Below are 20,803 nucleotides of genomic sequence, written 5' to 3' on the forward strand. Positions count from 1 at the left end.
CTCACATCCTAAAATCAATGGACTCATCTGACCACCGCAAAGAGGAGCCGCCAGAGGTGGTGCAGCGTGGCGCCCGTGCTTCGGTGCTGCCCCCAGTGTTGATTGGTGGAATGACAGGCTGGATTGCGGTAGCTGCGCACTGCTGGGAATCTGTACAATCAATTTGCAGGACACGTCACTTGGGGTCTTTTGTTGCGTGACTATGTTTCTTGCTTGCTATTTTGAATGTGCTTCGTATGTTTTGCACCTTGGCCCCAAAGGAACACTGTTTTATTCAGCTATATCTATGTATGCTCGAGTAATTATTAAACTTGATTTGATTATATTTTATTCGATTGTTCTTTTCTTTTAAACGAGATACAGTCTGGCAGAGGCCCTTCTGGTCTACTGAGCCCATGCCACCCACTTACACCCATGTGACCAGTGGGAGGAAACCCACAGGGTCATGGGGAGAACTTACAAGCTCCTTACAGACAGCAGTTGGAATTGAACTGGGGTCACTGGCATTGTAATAGTGTTATGCTAGCCACTACACTACCATGCCATTCTTGGTATAGGTGGGCGGGAGGGGATGGAAAGAACGAGGATTAGTGGAAGATTAATGTAAATGGAAGTTTGCTGGTCAGAACCAACTCAAGGGGCTGAAGTTTCTGTGATGTAGGGCTCCGTGACAAAACCATTGGGAGCAAAGGCACTGTTACATTCAAGTGTTTCCGGTCAAAAATTGTCTTGTAAATCTCAGATCCTCTATGCCCCATGAAATGGTATCAGAACTACTTTCAGCCTCTCTGTAGAATGATAGAATCTTCAGAATCTCGCCTCCAACACCTTGTCTTCTCCGTTGGGCACAGGTTGAGCACAGCTTGCTTCCAAATTCACTTGCTTCTTCTGCAAGCTTGTTCCAGAGGTAATGAGGGCACCATAACCCTTGTTCTGTGAAAAAGCATACGCTGACCGACGACTTGATGAATATCTCTGGAAATTTGTGACTTTATTGTCTTCCATTTGTTCTTTTTCATAAGTTGCCTGGAAGTAATCAGAAAGGGAGACAGAGGATTGTAAGAATTATCATTTTCTCTTGTATCTACACCACAAGTATTAACCTCAAGACCATTGAATATACAGTACTGTACAAAGTCTTAGGCACATATACATAAGTAGGGTGCCTAAGACTTGCACACAGTACTGTAGTAATTTTATGTATTGCACTGTCCTGCTGCAAAAATAAAACAAATTTCATGACATATGTGAGTGATGATAAACCTGATTCTGATATGGGTCTCTGTTGGGGACTGAGAGTGGGAAGGGGGCAGGCAGAGGGGAATCATGGTTGGGAAAAGGGGAAGGGAGAGAGAGGAGGGAGCAGGTAGCACCAGAGGGACATTCTGTAATGATCAATAAACCAAATGTTAGGAGTCAAATGACTCTGTCTGGTGTCTCTGCACCCGCACCACCCCCTGCCCTTGGCGCTCCACCCTCGCCATTCCCAACATCCTTTGCTCCCATCATATTTACAAACTCACTCTTTGCTTCACATTGACAAATACAATACTATGTAAAACTCTTAGGCACCCTAGCTCTATACTTGTATCTAAGATGCTTGCACGGTACTGTAAATTCATTAAAATCATTCCCTTAATTTATAAAAGTTTGATTTGAGCTTTTGCTATGTCAATATTGACACTTTGAGGTGTGTATCTTCAATTAATGAAGCTATTTTATGGATAGGACTGTGCTGTACCAAAATCTGCACAACATATTTCACCAAGCATTTTTGATTTATAATATTTTCCAGGAATGTACCCTACTTGTAAATCAAGAAATATAATTCAATTAAAACAAAAGATGTAATTTTACTTGTACAATAGCCTTGGGCTCCTGGGGGGCGGGGGGGAGAGAGGAGGGAGTGAGTGAGTGTGTGTGTGTGTGTGTGTGTGTGTGTGTGTGTGTGTGTGTGTGTGTGTGTGTGTGTGTGTGTGTGTGTGTGTGTGTGTGTGTGTGTGTGTATAAAGACTTTAGTACTGTACTATAGGAGCAGAGTTAAGCCAATCAGCCCATCGAATCAGCTCCACCATTCTATAATGGCTAATTTATTTTTGCTTTCAAACACATACTCCTGCCTTCTCCCCATAACCTTTGGCACCTTTACTAATCAAGAACCTATCAACTTCCAGTGAAGGCTAGTCTTTATGCTTTGCAATTGTTCACGCACACACAGAATCTTGGGTGTATTGCTGACGTGTTACCTGTACAATATGGTAGTTAAGACACAAAGTGTGACTTATAACTTCACTACTTGAACAAAAGTACATAATCAACAAAATATCAAGTTTACAAGTAAATTATGAAATAAGTTTCAACCCTCACCAGGCATTAACTTATGATGTCTGTTCTCAAGTCCACTGGAATGAACTGCCATTCATACACCCTTTCCGGCACTCAGCTCTGAACTGGAGATTCTAAAGATTAGCTTATTTGTTGGTGCTGTGAAGTGTTACATTAAAGCGCTACCATGCTGCGCTCTCCAGCACATCAGTCAACCTCCCTATGGTCCAGTATTGGTTAAGCTTGCGTGGAAATCGGAGATGGACTTAGCTCCAAGCCAGGACGTCACGTCGAACTGCTGACCCTCATCTCCATTTTGGCTTTGCACTGTATATGGACATGTACAGAACAGTAAGAGCAGAGGTAGGAAGTAGCTGCTTTCAGCGTTTAGTAAAATTGTGGCTTGTTGGAACCTCAGCTACACTTTCCTGAGTATCTGCAGTATCCCTTCGTCCTCCTTGTCGATACCTCTCCCTCCTGCCTTTTACACCACCGGCATTTAGGGCAGCAGTGAAGGTCCTCCATCTCTGGTGGTGATCAGGGCTTCCTTCATCGTGTCAGTAGCTTCCTCTCGGTTTTCACTACTGTCAGCCATGCAAGTCCCAGGTGGAAACTGGTGAATACCGGCATACGCAAATGTGGAAGAATTCTTCATTGCTGTTTCTGTAACAGTGATGTTTGGCCAGTCGGGGTTGTTAGCCCTGAGCTGAACCCCCGGACCTGGAGGACCGGTGGACCACTCCTAGTCTGGCCTCTGCCCTTTGACCTATTTGGCATGGATGACCCTACCAAGAGCCAAAGCACAAAGCCCTGACTCCAGCCAGCATAGCTCTCTGGGTCATTCAGGCATGCAAGGGTCCAAACCCAATGACGAGGTTGTGGTCCTCTGGGGGGTTAATATATATCTACTTCTGCATTAAAAGCATTCAATGGCTTGCCTTCCACTACCTGTTGAGGAAGAGAGTTCCAATACTCAACCTTCTGAGAAAAATTACATCTCCAATTTAATTGGGCACCACTTATTTTTAAAAAGTGACCACTATGTCAATATTCTTTCACAAGAGCAAACATCCAGTCCACTTCCGAACAGCTAAGACCCAATTCTGCATCAATGCTACTTATGAAATCATAAAACCCTCTCGCGTTATCAGTGAGGCTGCAGAGATGGGTGTGGGTACTCAAGATCAACCCCAAGACTTGCACCTCCCTCTCGTGTCTCTTCTCCTTCCCTTTCTCCAATGATCCACTCTCCTCTCCTATCAAATTTCTTCTTCTTCAGCCCTTTACCTCTTCCATTTATCTCCCAGCTTCTCACTTCATCCTTCCCTTTCCCCACCCACCCACCTTTCCCCTCACCTGATCTCACCTATCAGCTGCCAACTTGTACTCATTCCCCTCTTCCCCCAGGTTCTTATTCTGGCTTCTTCCCCATTCCTTTCCCATTCTGAAAAAGGGTTGTGGCCCGAAACATCAACTCCCCCCAGATACTGCCTGACCTACTGAGTTCCTCCAGGATTTTGTGTGTGTTACTTAGCAAGGCTGGTTATATTCTCCAGAATGTAGAAGTGAATGTGCAAAAGTGGAATTTACAGTTGCAATTCGTCTCTCTTCCTTTCCAGTCCTGAAGAAGGGTCTAGGCCAAAACATTGACTCTTCATTTCTTTAACTTACTGCAATAAACTTAAAAAAATACTCGACCGATAGAACAGCTCAAAGCACCAGCACTTACACTTCCAGCAGCTTTGGAACCAAAGACTTGTAGAAGATATCGGGTTGTAATAGAAGGGATAATATTGATAGTGACGGCTAATAGGATGGTGAGCCAAAACAATGGTTGTTTGAAAGCATTCAGAGCTGCTCCTGCAACAAGAAAAGCAAAAACAATTTAGAACCACAATCACCCTCGCTGATTTTCTCTTCACATTCTGCAGCAAAATGTCAAAGAATGTAATTGCAACCATTTAGAGCACAATACAGGTCCTTCAGCCCGTGATGTTGTGCTGATTATTTAGCCTACTCTAAAATCAACCTAACCCTTCCCTCCCACATAGTCCTCCATCGTTCTATCATCCACGTGCCTATACAAGAGTTTCTTAAATCTCCCTAATGTAGAGTGGACGTGGAGAGGATGTTTCTAATAGTGGGGGAGTCTAGGACCAGAGGGCACAGCCTCAGAATAAAAGAAAAGAACAGAAATGAAAAGGAATTTCTTTACCCAGAGGGTAGTGGATTTGTGGAATTCATTGCCATAGATGGCTGTGGAGGCCAAGTCCTTGGGTGTATTTAAGATGGAGGTGGACAGGTTCTGGATTTGTCAGGACATGAAAGGTTATGAGAAGGCAGGAGAATGGGGTTAAGAGGGATATTAAATCAGCCATGATCGGATGGCAGAGCAGACTCGATGGACTGAATGGCCTAAATCTGCTTCTATGTCTTATGTCCTTATGACAGCGTGAGGAAACGTTCTATACACAAGTGGTTGACATCCATTATGCACTGCTTGAAAAGATGGCAAAGGGAGGGCCAACTGAGGGCTTCAAAAGGGAACTGTGTCAGTACTTGAATAGAAACAATAATTGCAGGGCTATCAGGAAAGAGAATTTGGGGAGAAGCAGGAACTTTGCCCCTGCAGAGGGCTGTCAAGGAATAGAAAGAAAGGCCTCTCCTGGTTTCACCATTTTGCATTTCCATGACTCTGTTGAGTCTAATAATAATAATATTAATAATAAACTATTCATAGAGCATTTTTCATACAGACGATGTAGTTCAAGGTGCTTTACAATGGGATAAAGTGCAAACATGAAAATAAGAGACAGAAAGATGTTATTTAAAAGCAAGGTTAAATAAATGGGTTTTGAGCTGGTGTTTAAAAGTGTCAACTGAATGTGCACCTCTTATAGTTTTACATTCAGGAGTGCAGTTCAAAAAAGCTGACCTGCTAATTATCTTTTGAGGGAAATTGCTTGAATTTCAGAAGCCGGCTGAAGAAGACGTGAGAGCTCGAGCAGGATTATAAAACAAAAATGATTTGTGAGGTACCTCAGTCCCAGAACACTGAGAGCTTTAAAAACAAGAGCTGTAGGATTTGGGACATTACACTGTGGTTGTGTAAGTTATTTCTTTAATTACATATTTATTGAAATACTGCTTGGAATTGGCCCTTCTGGCCCTTCTGGCCCTTCGAAACGTGCCGCCCAAGAACCCCCAATTTAACCCTAGCCTAATCATGGGACAATTTACAATGATTAATTAACCTACCACCAACCGGAACGTCTTTGGACTGTGTGAGGAAACTGGAGCACCCGGAGGAAACTGAGGAGGTCATGGGGAGAACGTACAGACTCCTTATGGACAGTGGCGGGAATTGAACCTGGTTCACTGGCACTGTAAAGCATTGTTCTTACCACTACAGAGCCACCCTTGCTGGAGAGAGCACACTTGGAATACCACGTACTGTTTTGGTCTCCCTATTAGAGAAGCTGTGGTTAAACTGAAAAGAGTGCAGAGAAGATTTGCAAGGAAGTCTTGACTTATAGAGAGAGGTTGGCCAGATTTATTCCTTAGAATGGAGGACTATGAGGGAGTGGCCTTAAAGAAAGTTTAAAACTATGAGAGGCATAAATAAGGTGGATTGTAACAAGACTTTCTTCCAGGATAGAGGAGTCCAAACTAGGGGATATGAGTTTACGGTGGGAAGGGAAAGATTTAAAGAAGCAATTTTTCCATGCAGAGGCTGGTGATTATATGGAATGAGCCGCCACAGTAAATGGGTAAGACAGGTACAATTGTATCAATTAAAATACTTGGAGCCATGGAGCATGAAGGAATTTTGCAGGAAATTGGAACTTGTTGGGTAGGGATGAATTTGCTGGGCTGTGCTGGGCTGTGCTGTATTGCTCCATGACTCTGTAAATGCTCTGTAAACTCACATACCAAAGCAAGAGCCAATATATAACATATAATTAAATATATAAAATTAAATGACAAAAATTAAGTATAGCAATTAAATACATGTTTTAAACTAAATATGTTTTTAAAATTAACAATAGCATACAAGTTCTTCCCACACCTCAACTGGCGCATCGGGCAGCAAACTTGCCATTTCTTTAGTGTTTGTCTGTTTTATAAAGCCACGTTGCTAGATCGACACTCAACCCAGCAGGGGTGGAACTTTTGCAAAGAGCTGACTGGATTTGAACCCAGGTCCTCTTGCCCAAAGGCTGGGTGTGGATGCCACTACACCATTAGCACAGACAAGAGCAAATAATGCTATAAATTCTACAGGTGAAAAGGGTCTAATTCATGACTTACCATTGAATTGGAACATTTCTGGATTCAGCCGAGTCAGGAAAGGACTCTGAGTTAAAAAGGTGATGCCAAAATAGAGGCAAACACTGATGACAACAGACAACACCGAGGGAACAGTCCAGTAGGAAAACTCCAACATTACCTGTTTAGAGAGCATGTTATTAACTAGAAGCCTTCCAAATACAAAATTCCGCAACGGACGGTCCCAAGCCTGGCTGCAGAAAGGGGAGGGTTGGGCATGGGGCTAGAAACCCTATCCGGTAAAATCCCAGAGCCACAGAAATGCTAACAGAAATTCTGCAGACCTCAGCCCTAGGAGAGGATGGACACACCATGATGGGCTTTGAACAGAGGACTTTGGTGTGCTATTGTTGGTGGCCGATGCCCCACTACTGATAGGCGTTTAACTAACTAAACCTCTAAATATGAACATTTAGTTATTAAAGAAGGTGACACCCTTAATCAACACAGATTGTAGAATTGGATACGAATTCAGGTTTATGACGTCTTCCAGTTTCCAGTTCCAGTTCTGGGGGCTCTTTTTCGTTACTACTTTTGGGCGATTGTTGAATTGGGTGGCCTGCAGAGGAGGAACACTGAGCTGAACTGTACTGAAATAAGCCTTTTGATTTTGTGTTTTATATTCTGTGCTTTCCCTTTTTTTTGTTGCCATTTGCATGGTTTTTTTGCGCGTGACACAGAGGTGTGTTAATATTTGATGTTTGATGTTTTTTGACTGATTTGGTTCCATAGTCCTTCTATATATCATGTCTGCAGGGAAGAGGAATTTCAGGGTTGGATTTTGCAGGGAAGAGGAATTTCAGGGTTGGATACTGTGGGGAAGAGGAATTTCAGGGTTGGATACTGTGGGGAAGAGGAATTTCAGGGTTGGATTTTGCAGGGAAGAGGAATTTCAGGGTTGGATACTGTAGGGAAGAGGAATTTCAGGGTTGGATACTGCAGGGAAGAGGAATTTCAGGGTTGGATTTTGCAGGGAAGTGGAATTTCAGGATTGGATACTGCAAGGAAGATGAATTTCTGCATTGCTTACTACATACATACTTTGACAATAAATGTACCTTTAATCTTGAATTTTTGAATCTTTGTATTCCAAATACCTTCATACAAGGATACATTCACTTACAAACGTAGATAAATACAACATGAAAATACATTAAACTCCAGCAAATACCATTTGAAACATTGGAATCTATGGCACGGATGATACCTGCACAACATCATGGGCCTCATCGTCTGTCCAGTGCCGTTCTATGGCACTGTCAAAGTGGGGAGAAGGAAGAAAAGGCATCTCGTAATCATTTAGAAGTATAAGAAATAAGTCTACCAATGAGTTAAAGGGCTACAGTTAGACAGTATAAATGTCGTCTGTGAGCCTGCAGGGTTGCTACAGGGTGACAATTGCAATTTCCATAAGACAGCCGAGCAGAATTAGACCATTGGGCCCATTCGATTATGGCTGATTATTTATCCGTCTCAACCCCATTCTCCTGTCAATGACCTTTGAGTGTTATGGACTATCAAAGTCACTTGTTGCATGTAAGCATGGGAATTTTTTTTTTAATTTGTAAAAATTTTACAATTGTAATTGTGATTTTGCCATGCATTGTAAATTTCTCCTTTTGCATGGACTGGTGTAGCACCACAATCTCGTTTTCGTGAGCAATGACAATAAAGTTCTATTCTATTCTCTGGCTAAGGAAATTCCTCCTCATCTCTGTTCTAAAGGGATGTTCTTGTATTCTGAGGATGTGCCCACTGGTCCTGGACTCTCCCACTATCGGAAACATCCTCTCAACATCCACTCTATCTAGGCCTTTCAATATTCGATTGATTTCAGTGAATCCCCCCCACCACCATTCTTCTAAAAAATAAATTTCACTCCATAAAACCCAGTGCCAATGATTGTGAGTTTTTTCCCTTGGTCTGTAGAGTGGGGGTACCGATTGCAGGAGACTGTCAGAGCTGTAAGTCTTTGGAATTCTCAGTGATCGAGTTCAAGGCTGAGATCAATTGACTCTGGGGATTCAATTTCCTAGGGAATGAAGGAATATTGGGAGTGGCTCACAAAATGGAGCTGTATTGACCAACACACACAAGATGCTGGAGGAACTCAGCGGGTCAGGCAGCATATAGGAGTTGAATAAACAGTCCACGTTTCGGGCCAAAACCCTTCATCAGGACTGGAAAGAAAGTGAGAAGCTGCCAAAATATGACGATGTTGGGGAGGGAAATGTGCACAAGCTGTAAGGTGATAGTGGAGCCAGGTGGGTGGTGAGTGGGAATGAAGTAAGAAGCTGGAAGGTGATAGGTGGAAATGGTATGAGGCTGAAGAAGCAAGAATGTGATAGAAGAGGGCAATGGACCGTGGGAGAACAGGAAGGAGGAGGGGCACCAGGGAGAAGTAATAGGCGGGTGAGGAGAAAAGAAGGGGCAATAGGGGGCCAGAGTGGGTAATTGAAGAAGAGGAAGGGGGAAATTACCAGAAGTTGGAGAGATTGATGTTCATACTATCAGGACGGAATATTAAGTGTTACTTCCCCAACTTGAGAGTGGCCTCATCACTGTAGCAAAGGAAGCCACTGACCAACATTTCAGAATGTGAATGGGGACTGGAATTAAAATGGTTGGTAACTGGGAAATCCTGCTTTTTTGTGGATAGAGTGAAGGCATTAGACACAGTAGTCTCCCAATCTATGTCGGCTCTCACCAATGTAGATGAGGTCACAATGGGAGCACTGGGTACAATAGACAACTCCAATAGATTTGCAGGTGAAGTGTTGCCTCATCTGGAAGGACTGTTTGGGGCTCTGAATGAAGGTGAGGGAGGAGGTGAATGGGCAGGTGTTGCAGGGATAAATGCCAGAAGAGAGATTAGTGGGGGAGGTGAACAGACAAGGGTGTCACAGAGGGAACAGTCCATGCAGAAATCGGAGAGTGGGGCAGGTGGGAGGTAAAGCTGTGCTTGGTGGTAGGATCACAGCTGGTGATCAGCTGTGATGATGTGATCAGTGGAGCAGGAATGAAGAGCGATGTGAGCTATGGTTCCGATTTCATTTGTACTCATGGTCTCAGAAACCCTTTGTTTCTGCTTATTAATCGCTGCAGTGAAACCTTTAATCATGGGCTTACCTCGACATTGACAGTCAGCACCACAGCAGTACCGACTGTCATGGACAAAAGCTGGTAATCTGACAAAGATATGCCATCTTGGCCAACATTCTCCAAGAATGCTCCATACGGAATGAAGAACAAAACCAGTGAGCTTAGAAGTCCGTGAAGTAGAGTAAGTGAGAAGATCTTGTAGTTGAACAGCTCGTTCTGCTGTCCAATTTTGTAGCACTTAGGTGACTTGATACTCAGAGTGTCACTGATGTCCTAAAATCCCAAAAACACAGACAGAATTAGAAGCAGAGCAACACACGAAAAATGCTAAAGGAACTCAACATCCATGGGCAGGAATAAACAGTCGACGTTTCGAGCCGAGATCCTTCAGCAGGACTGGAAAGGAAGGGCAAGCAGCCAGAATGAGAAGGTGGGGGGAGGGGAAGGACGACGAGCTAGAAGACGATAGGTGAAGCAGGAGCGTGGGGGAAGGGGGAATGAAGTGAGAAGCTGCGAGGTGATAGGTGGAAAAGGTAAAGGACTGAAGAAGAAAGAATCTGATAAGAGGAGAGTGGACCATGGGGAAAAAGGGAAGGAGAAGCACCAGCAGGAGGTATTCGTTAGGTGAAGAGAAGAAAAGAGGCAAGAGGGGGACCGGGGGAAAGAGGGAAGGCGAAAGGGGATGGGAAGGGGAGAGAGGGAAGTGGGGAAGAGGAGGGTGAGGGGAAAGAGGGAGGGAAGGAGGGAAGGGGAAAAGGAAGGAGAGGGGAGAGATGGAAGGGGGAGGTAAGAGAGGGAAGGGGAGGAGAGAGAGGGTGGGGAAGGGAAGAGGAGGGGAGGAGGGAAGGGGAAAGGGGAGGGGGAGGGTGTTAAGTTTACCAGAAGTTTGAGAAATTGATGTTCATGCTCCCCAGATGAAATATGAGGTGTTGCTCCGCCAACGTAAGAGTGGCCTCATTGAGGCAGTAGAGGAGACCATGGACCGACATGTCGGAATGGGAGTGAGAATTGGAACCACATTGGCTGGCCAGCAGGAAATCCCGCTTTTTGTGGATGGAGCAAAGGAGTGGACTGAAGAATTAGGACCAGGTAAAGCTTAACAGTACAACTAGTGTCATAATCCAAAACAATGGATATTCCTCAAGCTTATAAAGGAAGATGGATACTATTGTCTCTATTGTGCTTGGAGTTACCATGTGAACAATAGCAGCCTTGTTATGCTATTGGAATTAATGTTATTAATATCCCATATACAGTAAAAAGCTTGTGTTCATACAGATCAAATTATTACACAGTGCATTGAGATAGAATATGGTACTGGTATTGGAATTAGTTTAATATTGTCACATGTCCAAGATACTCTGATAGGCTTGTCTTGCCTATGTTCATGCCTATCAGAGATGATTGTGTGTGTCTTTGATATGTCACCATTCTAACCGTCTGGTATGTGGTCAAAAAAAAAAAGAACTACACAGGATCAAAATAAGCTGCAGAAAGTTTAAACTCAGTCAGTTCAATCATGGGCACTGGCCTCCCCAGCATCCAGGGTATCTTCAAGGAGCAAAGCCTCAAAAAGGCCACATCCCCCATTAAGGATCCCCAACACCCAGGACATGCCCTCTTCTCATTGCTACCATCAGGAGGGAGGTACAGAAGCCTAAAGGCACACACTCAGTGATTCAGGAACAGCTTCCACCCCTCTGCCATCAGGAGGGAGGTACAGGAGCCTGAAGACACACACTCAGTGATTCAGGAACAGCTTCCACCCCTCTGCCATCAGGAGGGAGGTACAGGAGCCTGAAGACACACACTCAGTGATTCAGGAACAGCTTCTACCCCTCTGCCATCAGATTTCTAAATGAACTCATGAACACTACTTATGACTTTTTCCCTTTTTGCACTCATTATTTAAATTTATGTGTGTGTGTGTGTGTGTGTGTGTGTGTGTGTGTGTGTGTGTGTGTGTATAAACACACTTTTCATAGTAATTTATAGATATTATTATATATTGCAATGTACCGCTCCCTCTAAACAACCAATTTCACAACATATGCCAGAGATTTAAAACCTGATTCTGATTCAGATCATCACACAGTGCATTGAGCCAGAATAAGGCAAAGCAATAACAATGCAGAATGAAGCGTAAAAACTACTGAAAGAATGCAGTATTGATAAAATGTTAGATGGTAACGAGGTAGATTGTGAGGCCGGGAGTTCATCTTATTGCACAAGAGGTCCACTCCAGAGTCTGATAACAGTGGGATTGAAGTTGTCCCTGATCCTGGTGGGACGTGCTTTCAGGTTTTTGTATCTCCTGTCTGATGGGAGAGGGAGGAAGCGAGGAAGTTCAGGGTGGGTGGGATCTTTGATTGTGCTAGCTGCTTTACTGAAACAGTGAGAAGTACAGACAGAGGTCATGGATGGATGGATGGAAGTGATGTGATATTAATTGAATTATGCAAAATGATCACAGATTTTAGACTTTCATGATCAAGTCCTTTGCATGTGCAATGACTTGGATTGTGTTGGCAATTAATGGAACTTAAAAGAGGATAACAATAATAACTTATTTATAGATCACTTTTCATACAGATGGTGTAGTTCAAAGTGCCTTACAATGGGATAAAGTGCAAATATGAAATAAAACAAAAAATAAAAATAAACATGAAAATAAAAGCAAAAAGTTGTTAGTTAATTTTGCATACAAAATTATGATGGGTATAGATAAGGTAAATGCAAGTAGGCTTTTTCCACTGAGGTTGGGTGGGACTACATGAGTTAAGGGTGAAAGGTGAAAGTTTTAAGGGGAACATGAGGGGAAACTTCTGCACTCAGTTGTTCGTGAGAGTGTGGAATGCGCTACCAGCCTAAGTGATGCATGCAAGCTCGATTTCAACGTTTAAGCAAATTTTGGATGGGTACGTAAGTGGTAGGGGTATGGAGGGCTATGGTCCCAGTGCAGGTTAACAGGATTAGGCAATTTAAATAGTTTTGGTGTGGACTAGATGGGCTGAACAGCCTGTTTCTGTGCTGTACTTTCCAATGACTCTAAAAGCATGGTTAAATAATTGGTTTTGAGGTGGCATTTAAAAGTGTCAAGTGAGTCTGCAACCCCTTTAGCTTTGGGGATCGAATTCCACAGATTAGGAGCGTAGTTCAAAAGAAGCTGACCTGCCAATTATCTCTTGAGGGAGATGATTTAAATTTAAGGGATGCACTTTCTTTGCTCGTGGCCTCAGACACCATCCAACAAAGTATTCAGAAGATGTGTTAACAAAACTGGTAAAGGATGGCTTCAGGCAGTAACTGTGAAGAAAGAAATGGAGCCTGCCGTACCATGCAGTATTAACTCTCTCACTGCCTGACACGCTAAGTGCCTCTGACAAATTCCATTCTCATTTCAGAGTTCCAGCTTCTGCAGTTTCTTTGGAAAGCTTGTCAGGGGAATTTACAGGAGTCGCTGACGCGATGGGGTGACACAGTTAGCGCAATGCTTTACACCACCAGCTGTAAGTTTGGAGTTCAATACCCGCTCCTGTCCATAGGGGTTTCTACATTAACTGCGTGGGTTTCCTCCCGGTGCTCTGGTTTCCTCCCACATTCCAAAGACATAGGGGTTAGGGTTAGTGAACTGCAGACATGCTGTGCTGACACTGGAAGCTTGGCGACATTTGCAGGCTGCCCCCAGCACATCCTTGGAGTGGGTAGGTCGCTGACGCAAAATGACACATTTCCGTAAGAACATAAGGCCATTCAGCCCATCGAGTCCTCTCTGCCATTTCATCATGGCTGATCCAATTTTACTCTCAACGCCAATCTTTGTATGTTTCAGTGTTTCACGTACACATGACAAATAAAGGTAAATGTATCCTTAAAAATGTGGAATATATGTCAAAGCCTGCCCAACTCTACTCCTTATTGAAGTCAATGTCGAGTATAATTGCTCGGGGTCAAACGATTAGGCATTCAGATTCAGACAGCTTCCTGCCGAATAAAACAGGTGAAAATCAACTTCTTTTTAGTTCAACCTCATGAAAATTTAACTGTCGAGACTGCCAACTTATCCATCCAAAACGATGATGCTTTATTCCCAATCCAAGTGGCATATAGTTTTGCAGATTTCATTAATTACGCCTGTTCCATAAGGGCATTAACCAGTGCAACACTGCCATCTCCTGGTGGGAAGGTTAGAATTAGGAATCAGATTTTTCTGTTAAATAAAGGTTTATGAGGATTCTTCATTCTTTATTTAATAACTTCAGTATTGTCCCAGCAATTCTCTTTCATTAACTGATCATTCATTTCTTATGTGCCGTGTCATATCAAGTGGGTGATCAAATTCTTGACCAAGATTGTTCTTGGCAAATTTTTCTACAGAAGTGGATTACCATTGCTGCCTTCTGGGCAGTGTCTTTACAAGACAGGGAACCCCAGCCATTATCAATACTCTTCAGAGATTGTCTGTCTGGCAACAATGGTCGCATAACCAGGACTTGCGATATGCACCAGCTGCTCCCATGGCTTCACGTGACCCTGATCTGTGGGGGGGTGGGGGGGGGGGCTAGGTAGGTGCTACACCTTCAGGCTAGAAAAGTGTTGCAGCACCTTTGGGAGAGACATATCTCCAACCCACAACCTAACCCAACTTACCACATTTTCTAAAAGCTTGTAATACATTTTGTGTCATAGTCGTACAGCATGGCTACAGGCCATTCGATCCATCGAATCCATGCTGACCAGGTGCCCACCAAGCTAGTCCCATCTTCCTGCACGCTGTCCTCTAAGCCCAGCCCTGTACATACCTATCCAAATGCGTCTTGAATGATACTATTGTACCTGCCTCAAGCACTTCCTCTGACAGCTCATTCACCACTCTCTGTGTGACAATGTTGCCCCCCACCCACCCAGGCCCCTTTTAGATCTTTCCCCTCTCACCCCAACTCCATATGTGATGGAGTGAACTCGGCACACACACACACACACACACACACACACACACACACACACACACACACACACAGACACACACACACACAGACACACACACACACACACACACACACACACACCCTTGTCATTCTGCTGTCGTTGCAGTGAGAATACACACTTCAATGTCTTCACTGATTTATTCTCATAATGGATCTGAAATCACGATGATGAGCTCGGGTCGGCTTTTTCGATGTCTTTATACACGGTGGAATATTCCATTGCTTTAGTAATGGAGATGCTTAAATGTGCATATGTTGCTTTGTACGCTGCTTTTTAGGTAGATACTTCTGCTTATTTCATAACAGAACTGTAATTACATTGTGGGGTACATCAGATTCTAATTCATATGTAGTTTTAAGTTAACTTTCTGGGTAATTAAAGATGGTATGTCCTAGTGATGAGTAAACGGTGATGATTGTTCTCAGTATGAGAGAGAGATCGAGGCTGTGGGAGCGAGTTCAGGGCCATGGGAGCAAGTTCGGGGCTGTGCAAGAGAGATCGGGGCCGTGGGAGAGAGATCGGGGCCGTGAAAGAGAGATCGGGGTTGAGCGAGAGATAGGGGCTGAGAGGAGTTCACACTAGACAAGAATAAGTAGAGAGCTATTTTTGTGTTTACTTGTAGATACCTTTTTGTAAATATTGGGATTTTTCCTTTCACTATTTTCACTAATTTTTGTAAGTTTGATTTCTGACGCATCTAATAAACACCCTTACACTAAAGTGCTAAGCAACTCCACCCAGTTTTTTCTTTGGCCATAACCCACATATGGAACATCATATCTCCTCGTCTGGGTTTCCCTCACCCTGGGGAAAAGCCTGCTACCATCCACCTTATCTGTCTCATAATTGTAAACATTTCTGCAAGGTCACTCTTCATTCTCCTATGGTCCAGGGTGTAAAGACTTGGCCTGGCCATCCTCTTCCTAAATCTCAGGCCTTCTAGTTCAAGCAATATCCTGTAAACTCTTTCCTACTCAGCCACGTTCCCTGAACCCTCTCCAAAGCCTCCACATCCTTCCGGTGATGGGGCAACCAGAACTGAAGTGGTTTGCAAGGAGGCTGCCTGGATTAGTAGGCATCAAAGCCAAGCTCATTTATGACAACAAATTACACTTTAACGTCCTCTAATCCAGGTGGCATCCTGGTAAACCGCTTTTGTAACTTCTTTGAGGTCTCTATGTCCTTCTTTGTAATGGAGCGAGCAGAAGTGAACGCGATACTCCAGACAGGGCACAGACGGGGTCTGAGGATGCTGGAAAATGCCTTGTGGTGAGTGAGAGAGAGGGTATCGCAGCATGAATGAGATCTTACCTTGTCCATAACCCCCAGCACAAGCACAGGCAGCCAGCTGTAAGCCACTTTGTAGAAGGAGATGCACCATTGTTCAAAAACGGACTTTGGTAAAAGAATAATTAGAAATACTAAGATTATAGCATGTAGGCTGAAGAACAATAACACAAAAGAATTAAAGTACATGGTTATTTGCAGATTTAGACTGATTAGTAAGCTGTAGAATGGAGTATATAAGAACTTGTAATTAGGAGCAGGAGTCGGCCATCAGTCTTTTGAGCTGCTCCAATATTCATCGAGAATATTCATGGAGGTGCTAAACTACATATTTACCGTTAATCACTGAACATCCTGTGTTCACTCACAGATAACAGAAGGTAAAATATAAGCAGGGCAAATCTGATGGAAACTGGCCTATCCGTTTATTATCCAAATACTGATGTGTACACTAGATTTGTGAGAAGTTCAGAATTTCCAATGTCACATGTTCTCGCAGCTGTCTAGTGCTGCCTGGTCCACTAAGTACCATGTGATGCTTATTACTAAGGGGCTGCCTGTGGTCACTGGCGAAGGAGACGCTGGATTCCGTGCTGGGTTGAAGGCTGGCTTCTCCTATTGGTGCTGCCCTCCTGTGTTCGCTCAGTGGAAGACAAGTGTTCGTCTGTGGTTGCACCATGTGAGATGACGAACTGCTACAGCTTGTTCTTGCAGTAACACGGCTCCCAAGCATCATCAATCTCCAGGCTGTGACATCTCAGGGACTTGAGCTATATTATTATTATTTTTATTATATTTTTGTTACTGTATGTTTTTCTGCTAACACAATTATACTTGCTATATGCGTGTGATTGTTGGCACCGTGTATTGAACCTTGGCCCCAGAAGAACTCAGTTTCACTTGGCTGTATTCATGTGTACAGTTGAATGACAATTAAACTTGTTAAGCATTCCTATAACTTTCTATTTTTATTTCAGGTTTGCACAGCGTCAACCCAAAACCTTAACAATCCCCCCTTCCCCTCAGATGCTGCTGCACCCTCTGAGTTCCTTCAGCGGATTGTGTAGATCTCAGCACTAGCAGTCCCTGGGCCCCTGCATCTGCGGGTTTGTTTTCTGCTTACAATAAGTAGACCAAAATGGTGTTGCTAAGATATTTGTACTTACCTGACCAGAAAATCCATTATAGAGTCCAAACCAGACCTGGACGAAGGAGAAGGCAAAGGTCTTGTAGAGGAAGTATCTCAGGAACTTGCAGATCCTCAGGTACGCCCAACGGCCATGAACCAGAAGCAACCGCTCGAGGTAGCAGAACTGTGCGAGTGAGTAGTCACTGGAGAGAACGGCCTGCATGCCTTCCTGTCCGCTGATTCCCACTCCGATATGTGCGGCTGAGAAAAACACACAGGGGTTTGATAGGTGACGCAGTTCGCACTGGAGAACAAGGCGCAAAGTTGTGTGGGTAAACAGTCCACTTTTTGGGCCGAGACCCTTCATCGGAAAAGGGAGGATGCCAGAATAAGGTGGGGGGGGGGGGGGGGGGGAGGGAAGGAACACATGTAAGATGGTGATAGGTGAGGCCAGGTGGGTTGGGGGTGGGGGGGGGGGTTGCAAAAACAGGATTTCCCGTAGCCAACCATTTTAATTCCAGTCACAATTCCCATTCCAACATGTTGGTCAATGGCCTCCTCTTCTGCCACGATGAAGCCACTCTCTTGAGTCTGGGCAGCCTCCGACCTGATGGCATGAACATTGATTTCTACAGCTTCTGGTAATTTTTCCCCTTCTACCTTTTTCAATTCCCCAAACTGGGGAAACCCCCCCCCCACCTCTTCTCGCTTCCTCACCTGTCACTGTTGCCCCTTCTTCTTCCCTTTCTCCCATGCTCCACTCTCCTCTCCTCTCAGATTCCCTCTACTCCAGCCCTTTACCTTTTCCACCTATCATCTGCCAGCTTCTTACTTCATCCCCTCCTCCCCCACAACCTGGCTTCATCCATCACTTTCTAACTTCTACTCCTTCCACACCCCCACCCTCTTATCCTGGCTTCCTCCCCCTTCCTTTCCAGTCCTGATGAAGGGTCCCGGTCCAAAATGTCAACTATTTATTCCCCTCAATAGATGCTGCCTGACCTGCTGAGTTCCTCCAGCATTTTGTGGGCATTACTCTGGATTCCCAGCAGACTGATGTAAGTTGATGCCTTAGAGGTTTTGAACTTATAAAGATTAGTATTAGCTTTACTTATCACTATGTATTGTACTATGTGTCCATTCTCGGGCAGCTTGCTCATTTTTGGTCCCCATCAGACACCCAGCTCTCACCTGTGGCTCCAAGTAGCTGTTTTCATGTGACAACAGCCACACCCCGTTACACCGCTTCAACAGGGGGGCTAAACCAGGAGGGGGTAGCCGAAGAGCCTCATACCCTGGTTAGATAGAGACATGCCTGTCCCAGCATTCCAAGTCATCTCCAGTGGACTGAGTGGATGAGATCTACAGTGAGGTCCTATGGCCAGGAAGGCGGTTCTGCAACGCTCCGTGGAGAGCGAAGGGTATAACAAGACAGAGAAGTTGTCATGGTCATCCACTGCAACCAAGGAAGACCCTAGTTTGTGACAACTACTCGTATCACTGGACCTGGTCTTCCAAGGTTGAGAGACTGGAACTGCCCCAGTGCAATGGGTTTTCCAGTTTAAAAACTCTCCTGCAAGGGTTTCCTGTCATCACTAGATACGATGGACAACCATCAATGAATCAAGACTCCTGACACCCCACCCATCAGCCCAGAAACCAAAGGCTTCACCCGGGAGATAGCAGCTGGTGCTTGCCACTTACTTTTTAGCATATTGACATCATTGGCGCCATCGCCAATGGCCAGGGTGACAGCGCGCTTGTACTTCTTCACCAGCTGGACCACCAATGCCTTCTGCTTGGGGGTGACGCGGCAGCAGATGACAGCTTGGCACTGGCAGGCCAGTTCCACGAATGCCTGCTCGCGCTCCTCCGCCTCACAACACATGCCTGCCCTCACCTCCGGATTAATCACAGACCTCGGCTTCCACCAGGGTCGATTCTTCCTCTTATGCCGTTCTGTGCGTTTGATGAATTTATCCTGAAAACAGATCAGAAAGCAACCGATAACACCTGTGGGAAGACAGCCAACAATGGCTAGAGATGCCGTTGGAAGGGGGTAGGTGTCTAATACCTTATTATCAGTGCCCCTGCACAGTGGCAGAGCTTCTAGTTGTAGATACCACCATGTGCATCCCACTACAAGTTAAACCTTAATTTTCTAGAAACATGATAGTCAGGCAGCTGGGTGTAGGTATGTCTCTATCAAAGGAGGTATAAAGCACTCCTTCCCTCTGCTAGCCTGCAGGTCACCCTTGGGCAAGATGCAGTACCTGCTTAGCTCCCCCAGTCTCGATCAGAGTCACATGAAGCCAAGTGACAGTCGTATGAGCAAATGGTGGATTTCATAAATCCATAGGATCATAAGACATAGGAGCAGAATTGGGCCATTTGGCCCATCGAGTCTGCCCCACCATTCAATCATGGCTGATCCTTTTCCCTCTCTTCAGCCCCACTCCCCAGACTTCTGCCCGTAACCTTGATGCTGTGTCCAATCAAGAACCAATCCAGCTCTGCCTTAAATACACCAATGACCTGGCCTCCACAGTTGCCTGTGGTAATAAATTCCACAAATTCACCACCCTCTGGCTGAAGAAATATCCCTGCATCTGTTTTAAATGGACACCCCTCTATCCTGAGGCTGTGCCCTCTTGTGCTAGACTCCTCCACCATGGGAAACATCCCCCCTCATCCTTCTAAACTCCAGTGAGTACAGACTCAAAGCCACCAAATGGTCCTCATATGATAAAGCTTTTCATTCCCGGAATCATCCTTGTGAACCTCCTCTGGACCCTCTCCAATGCCAGGACATTTATTCCTAAATAAGGAGCCCAAAACTATTCATAATCCTCAAGGTGAGGCCTCACCAGTGTCTTATGAAGCCTCAGCATCACATCCCTGTTCTTGTATTCAAGACGTCTTGAAATGAATGCAAACGTTGCATTTGCCTTCCTCACCACCAACACTACCTGCAAGTTAACCTTTAGGATGTTCTGCAGAAGGATTCCCAAGTCCCTTTGCATCTCAGATTTTTGGATTTTCATTCCGTTGAGAAAATAGCCCACATCTTTATTTCTAATACTGAAGTGCATGACCATGCATTTACTGACATTGTATTTCATTCGCCACTTTCTTGCCCATTCTCCTAATCTGTCTAAGTCCTTCTTCAGTCTACCTGTTTCTTCAACACTACCTGCCCCTCCACCAATCTTTGTACCATCTGCAAACTTGGCAAAAAAGCCATCTATTCCATCATCTAAATCATTGATATACAGCATAAAAAGAAGTGATCCCAACACCAACCCCTGTAGAACACCACTAGTCACTGGCAGCCAACCAGACAAGGATCCTTTCATTCCCACTTTCTGCCTTCTACCAATCAGCCAATGCTCTAACCATGCCAGTAAGTTTCCTGTAATGCCATGAGCTCTTAACTTGGTAAGCAGCCTCATGTGTGGCACCTTGTCAAAGTCCTTCTGAAAGTCCAAATATACAATACCCACTGCACCCCCTTTATCTATCCGATGTGTAATCTACTCAAAGAATTCCAACAGGTTCATCAGGCAAGATTTTCCCTTAAGGAAACTGTGCTGACTTTGTCCTATCTTGTCCTGTGTCACAAATCCTAGTTATGCGACCACT

At 44.5% G+C, this 20,803-nt stretch overlaps 1 protein-coding gene across 5 annotated transcripts in view; it reads right to left on the reverse strand.

Moving 5' to 3' along the window:
- Positions 1-302: 302 nt before the first annotated feature.
- The window catches only part of atp8b3 (ATPase phospholipid transporting 8B3), a 140,510-nt gene continuing 120,009 nt past the window's right edge, over positions 303-20,803 (reverse strand). For all 5 annotated transcript variants that reach the window (XM_073068189.1, XM_073068188.1, XM_073068190.1 and 2 more), the window contains 7 exons: positions 18,866-19,142; positions 17,199-17,422; positions 16,057-16,140; positions 9,784-10,029; positions 6,637-6,775; positions 4,055-4,185; positions 303-1,026 (listed from right to left, as the gene is read on the reverse strand). In XM_073068189.1, coding sequence (XP_072924290.1) covers positions 808-1,026; positions 4,055-4,185; positions 6,637-6,775; positions 9,784-10,029; positions 16,057-16,140; positions 17,199-17,422; positions 18,866-19,142 — 1,320 coding nt within the window. In that variant the 3' untranslated portion in view covers positions 303-807. The remainder of the gene's footprint in view (positions 1,027-4,054; positions 4,186-6,636; positions 6,776-9,783; positions 10,030-16,056; positions 16,141-17,198; positions 17,423-18,865; positions 19,143-20,803) is intronic.

Source organism: Hemitrygon akajei, chromosome 16, assembly GCF_048418815.1.
Source record: "Hemitrygon akajei chromosome 16, sHemAka1.3, whole genome shotgun sequence".
Taxonomy (NCBI): Eukaryota; Metazoa; Chordata; class Chondrichthyes; order Myliobatiformes; family Dasyatidae; genus Hemitrygon; species Hemitrygon akajei.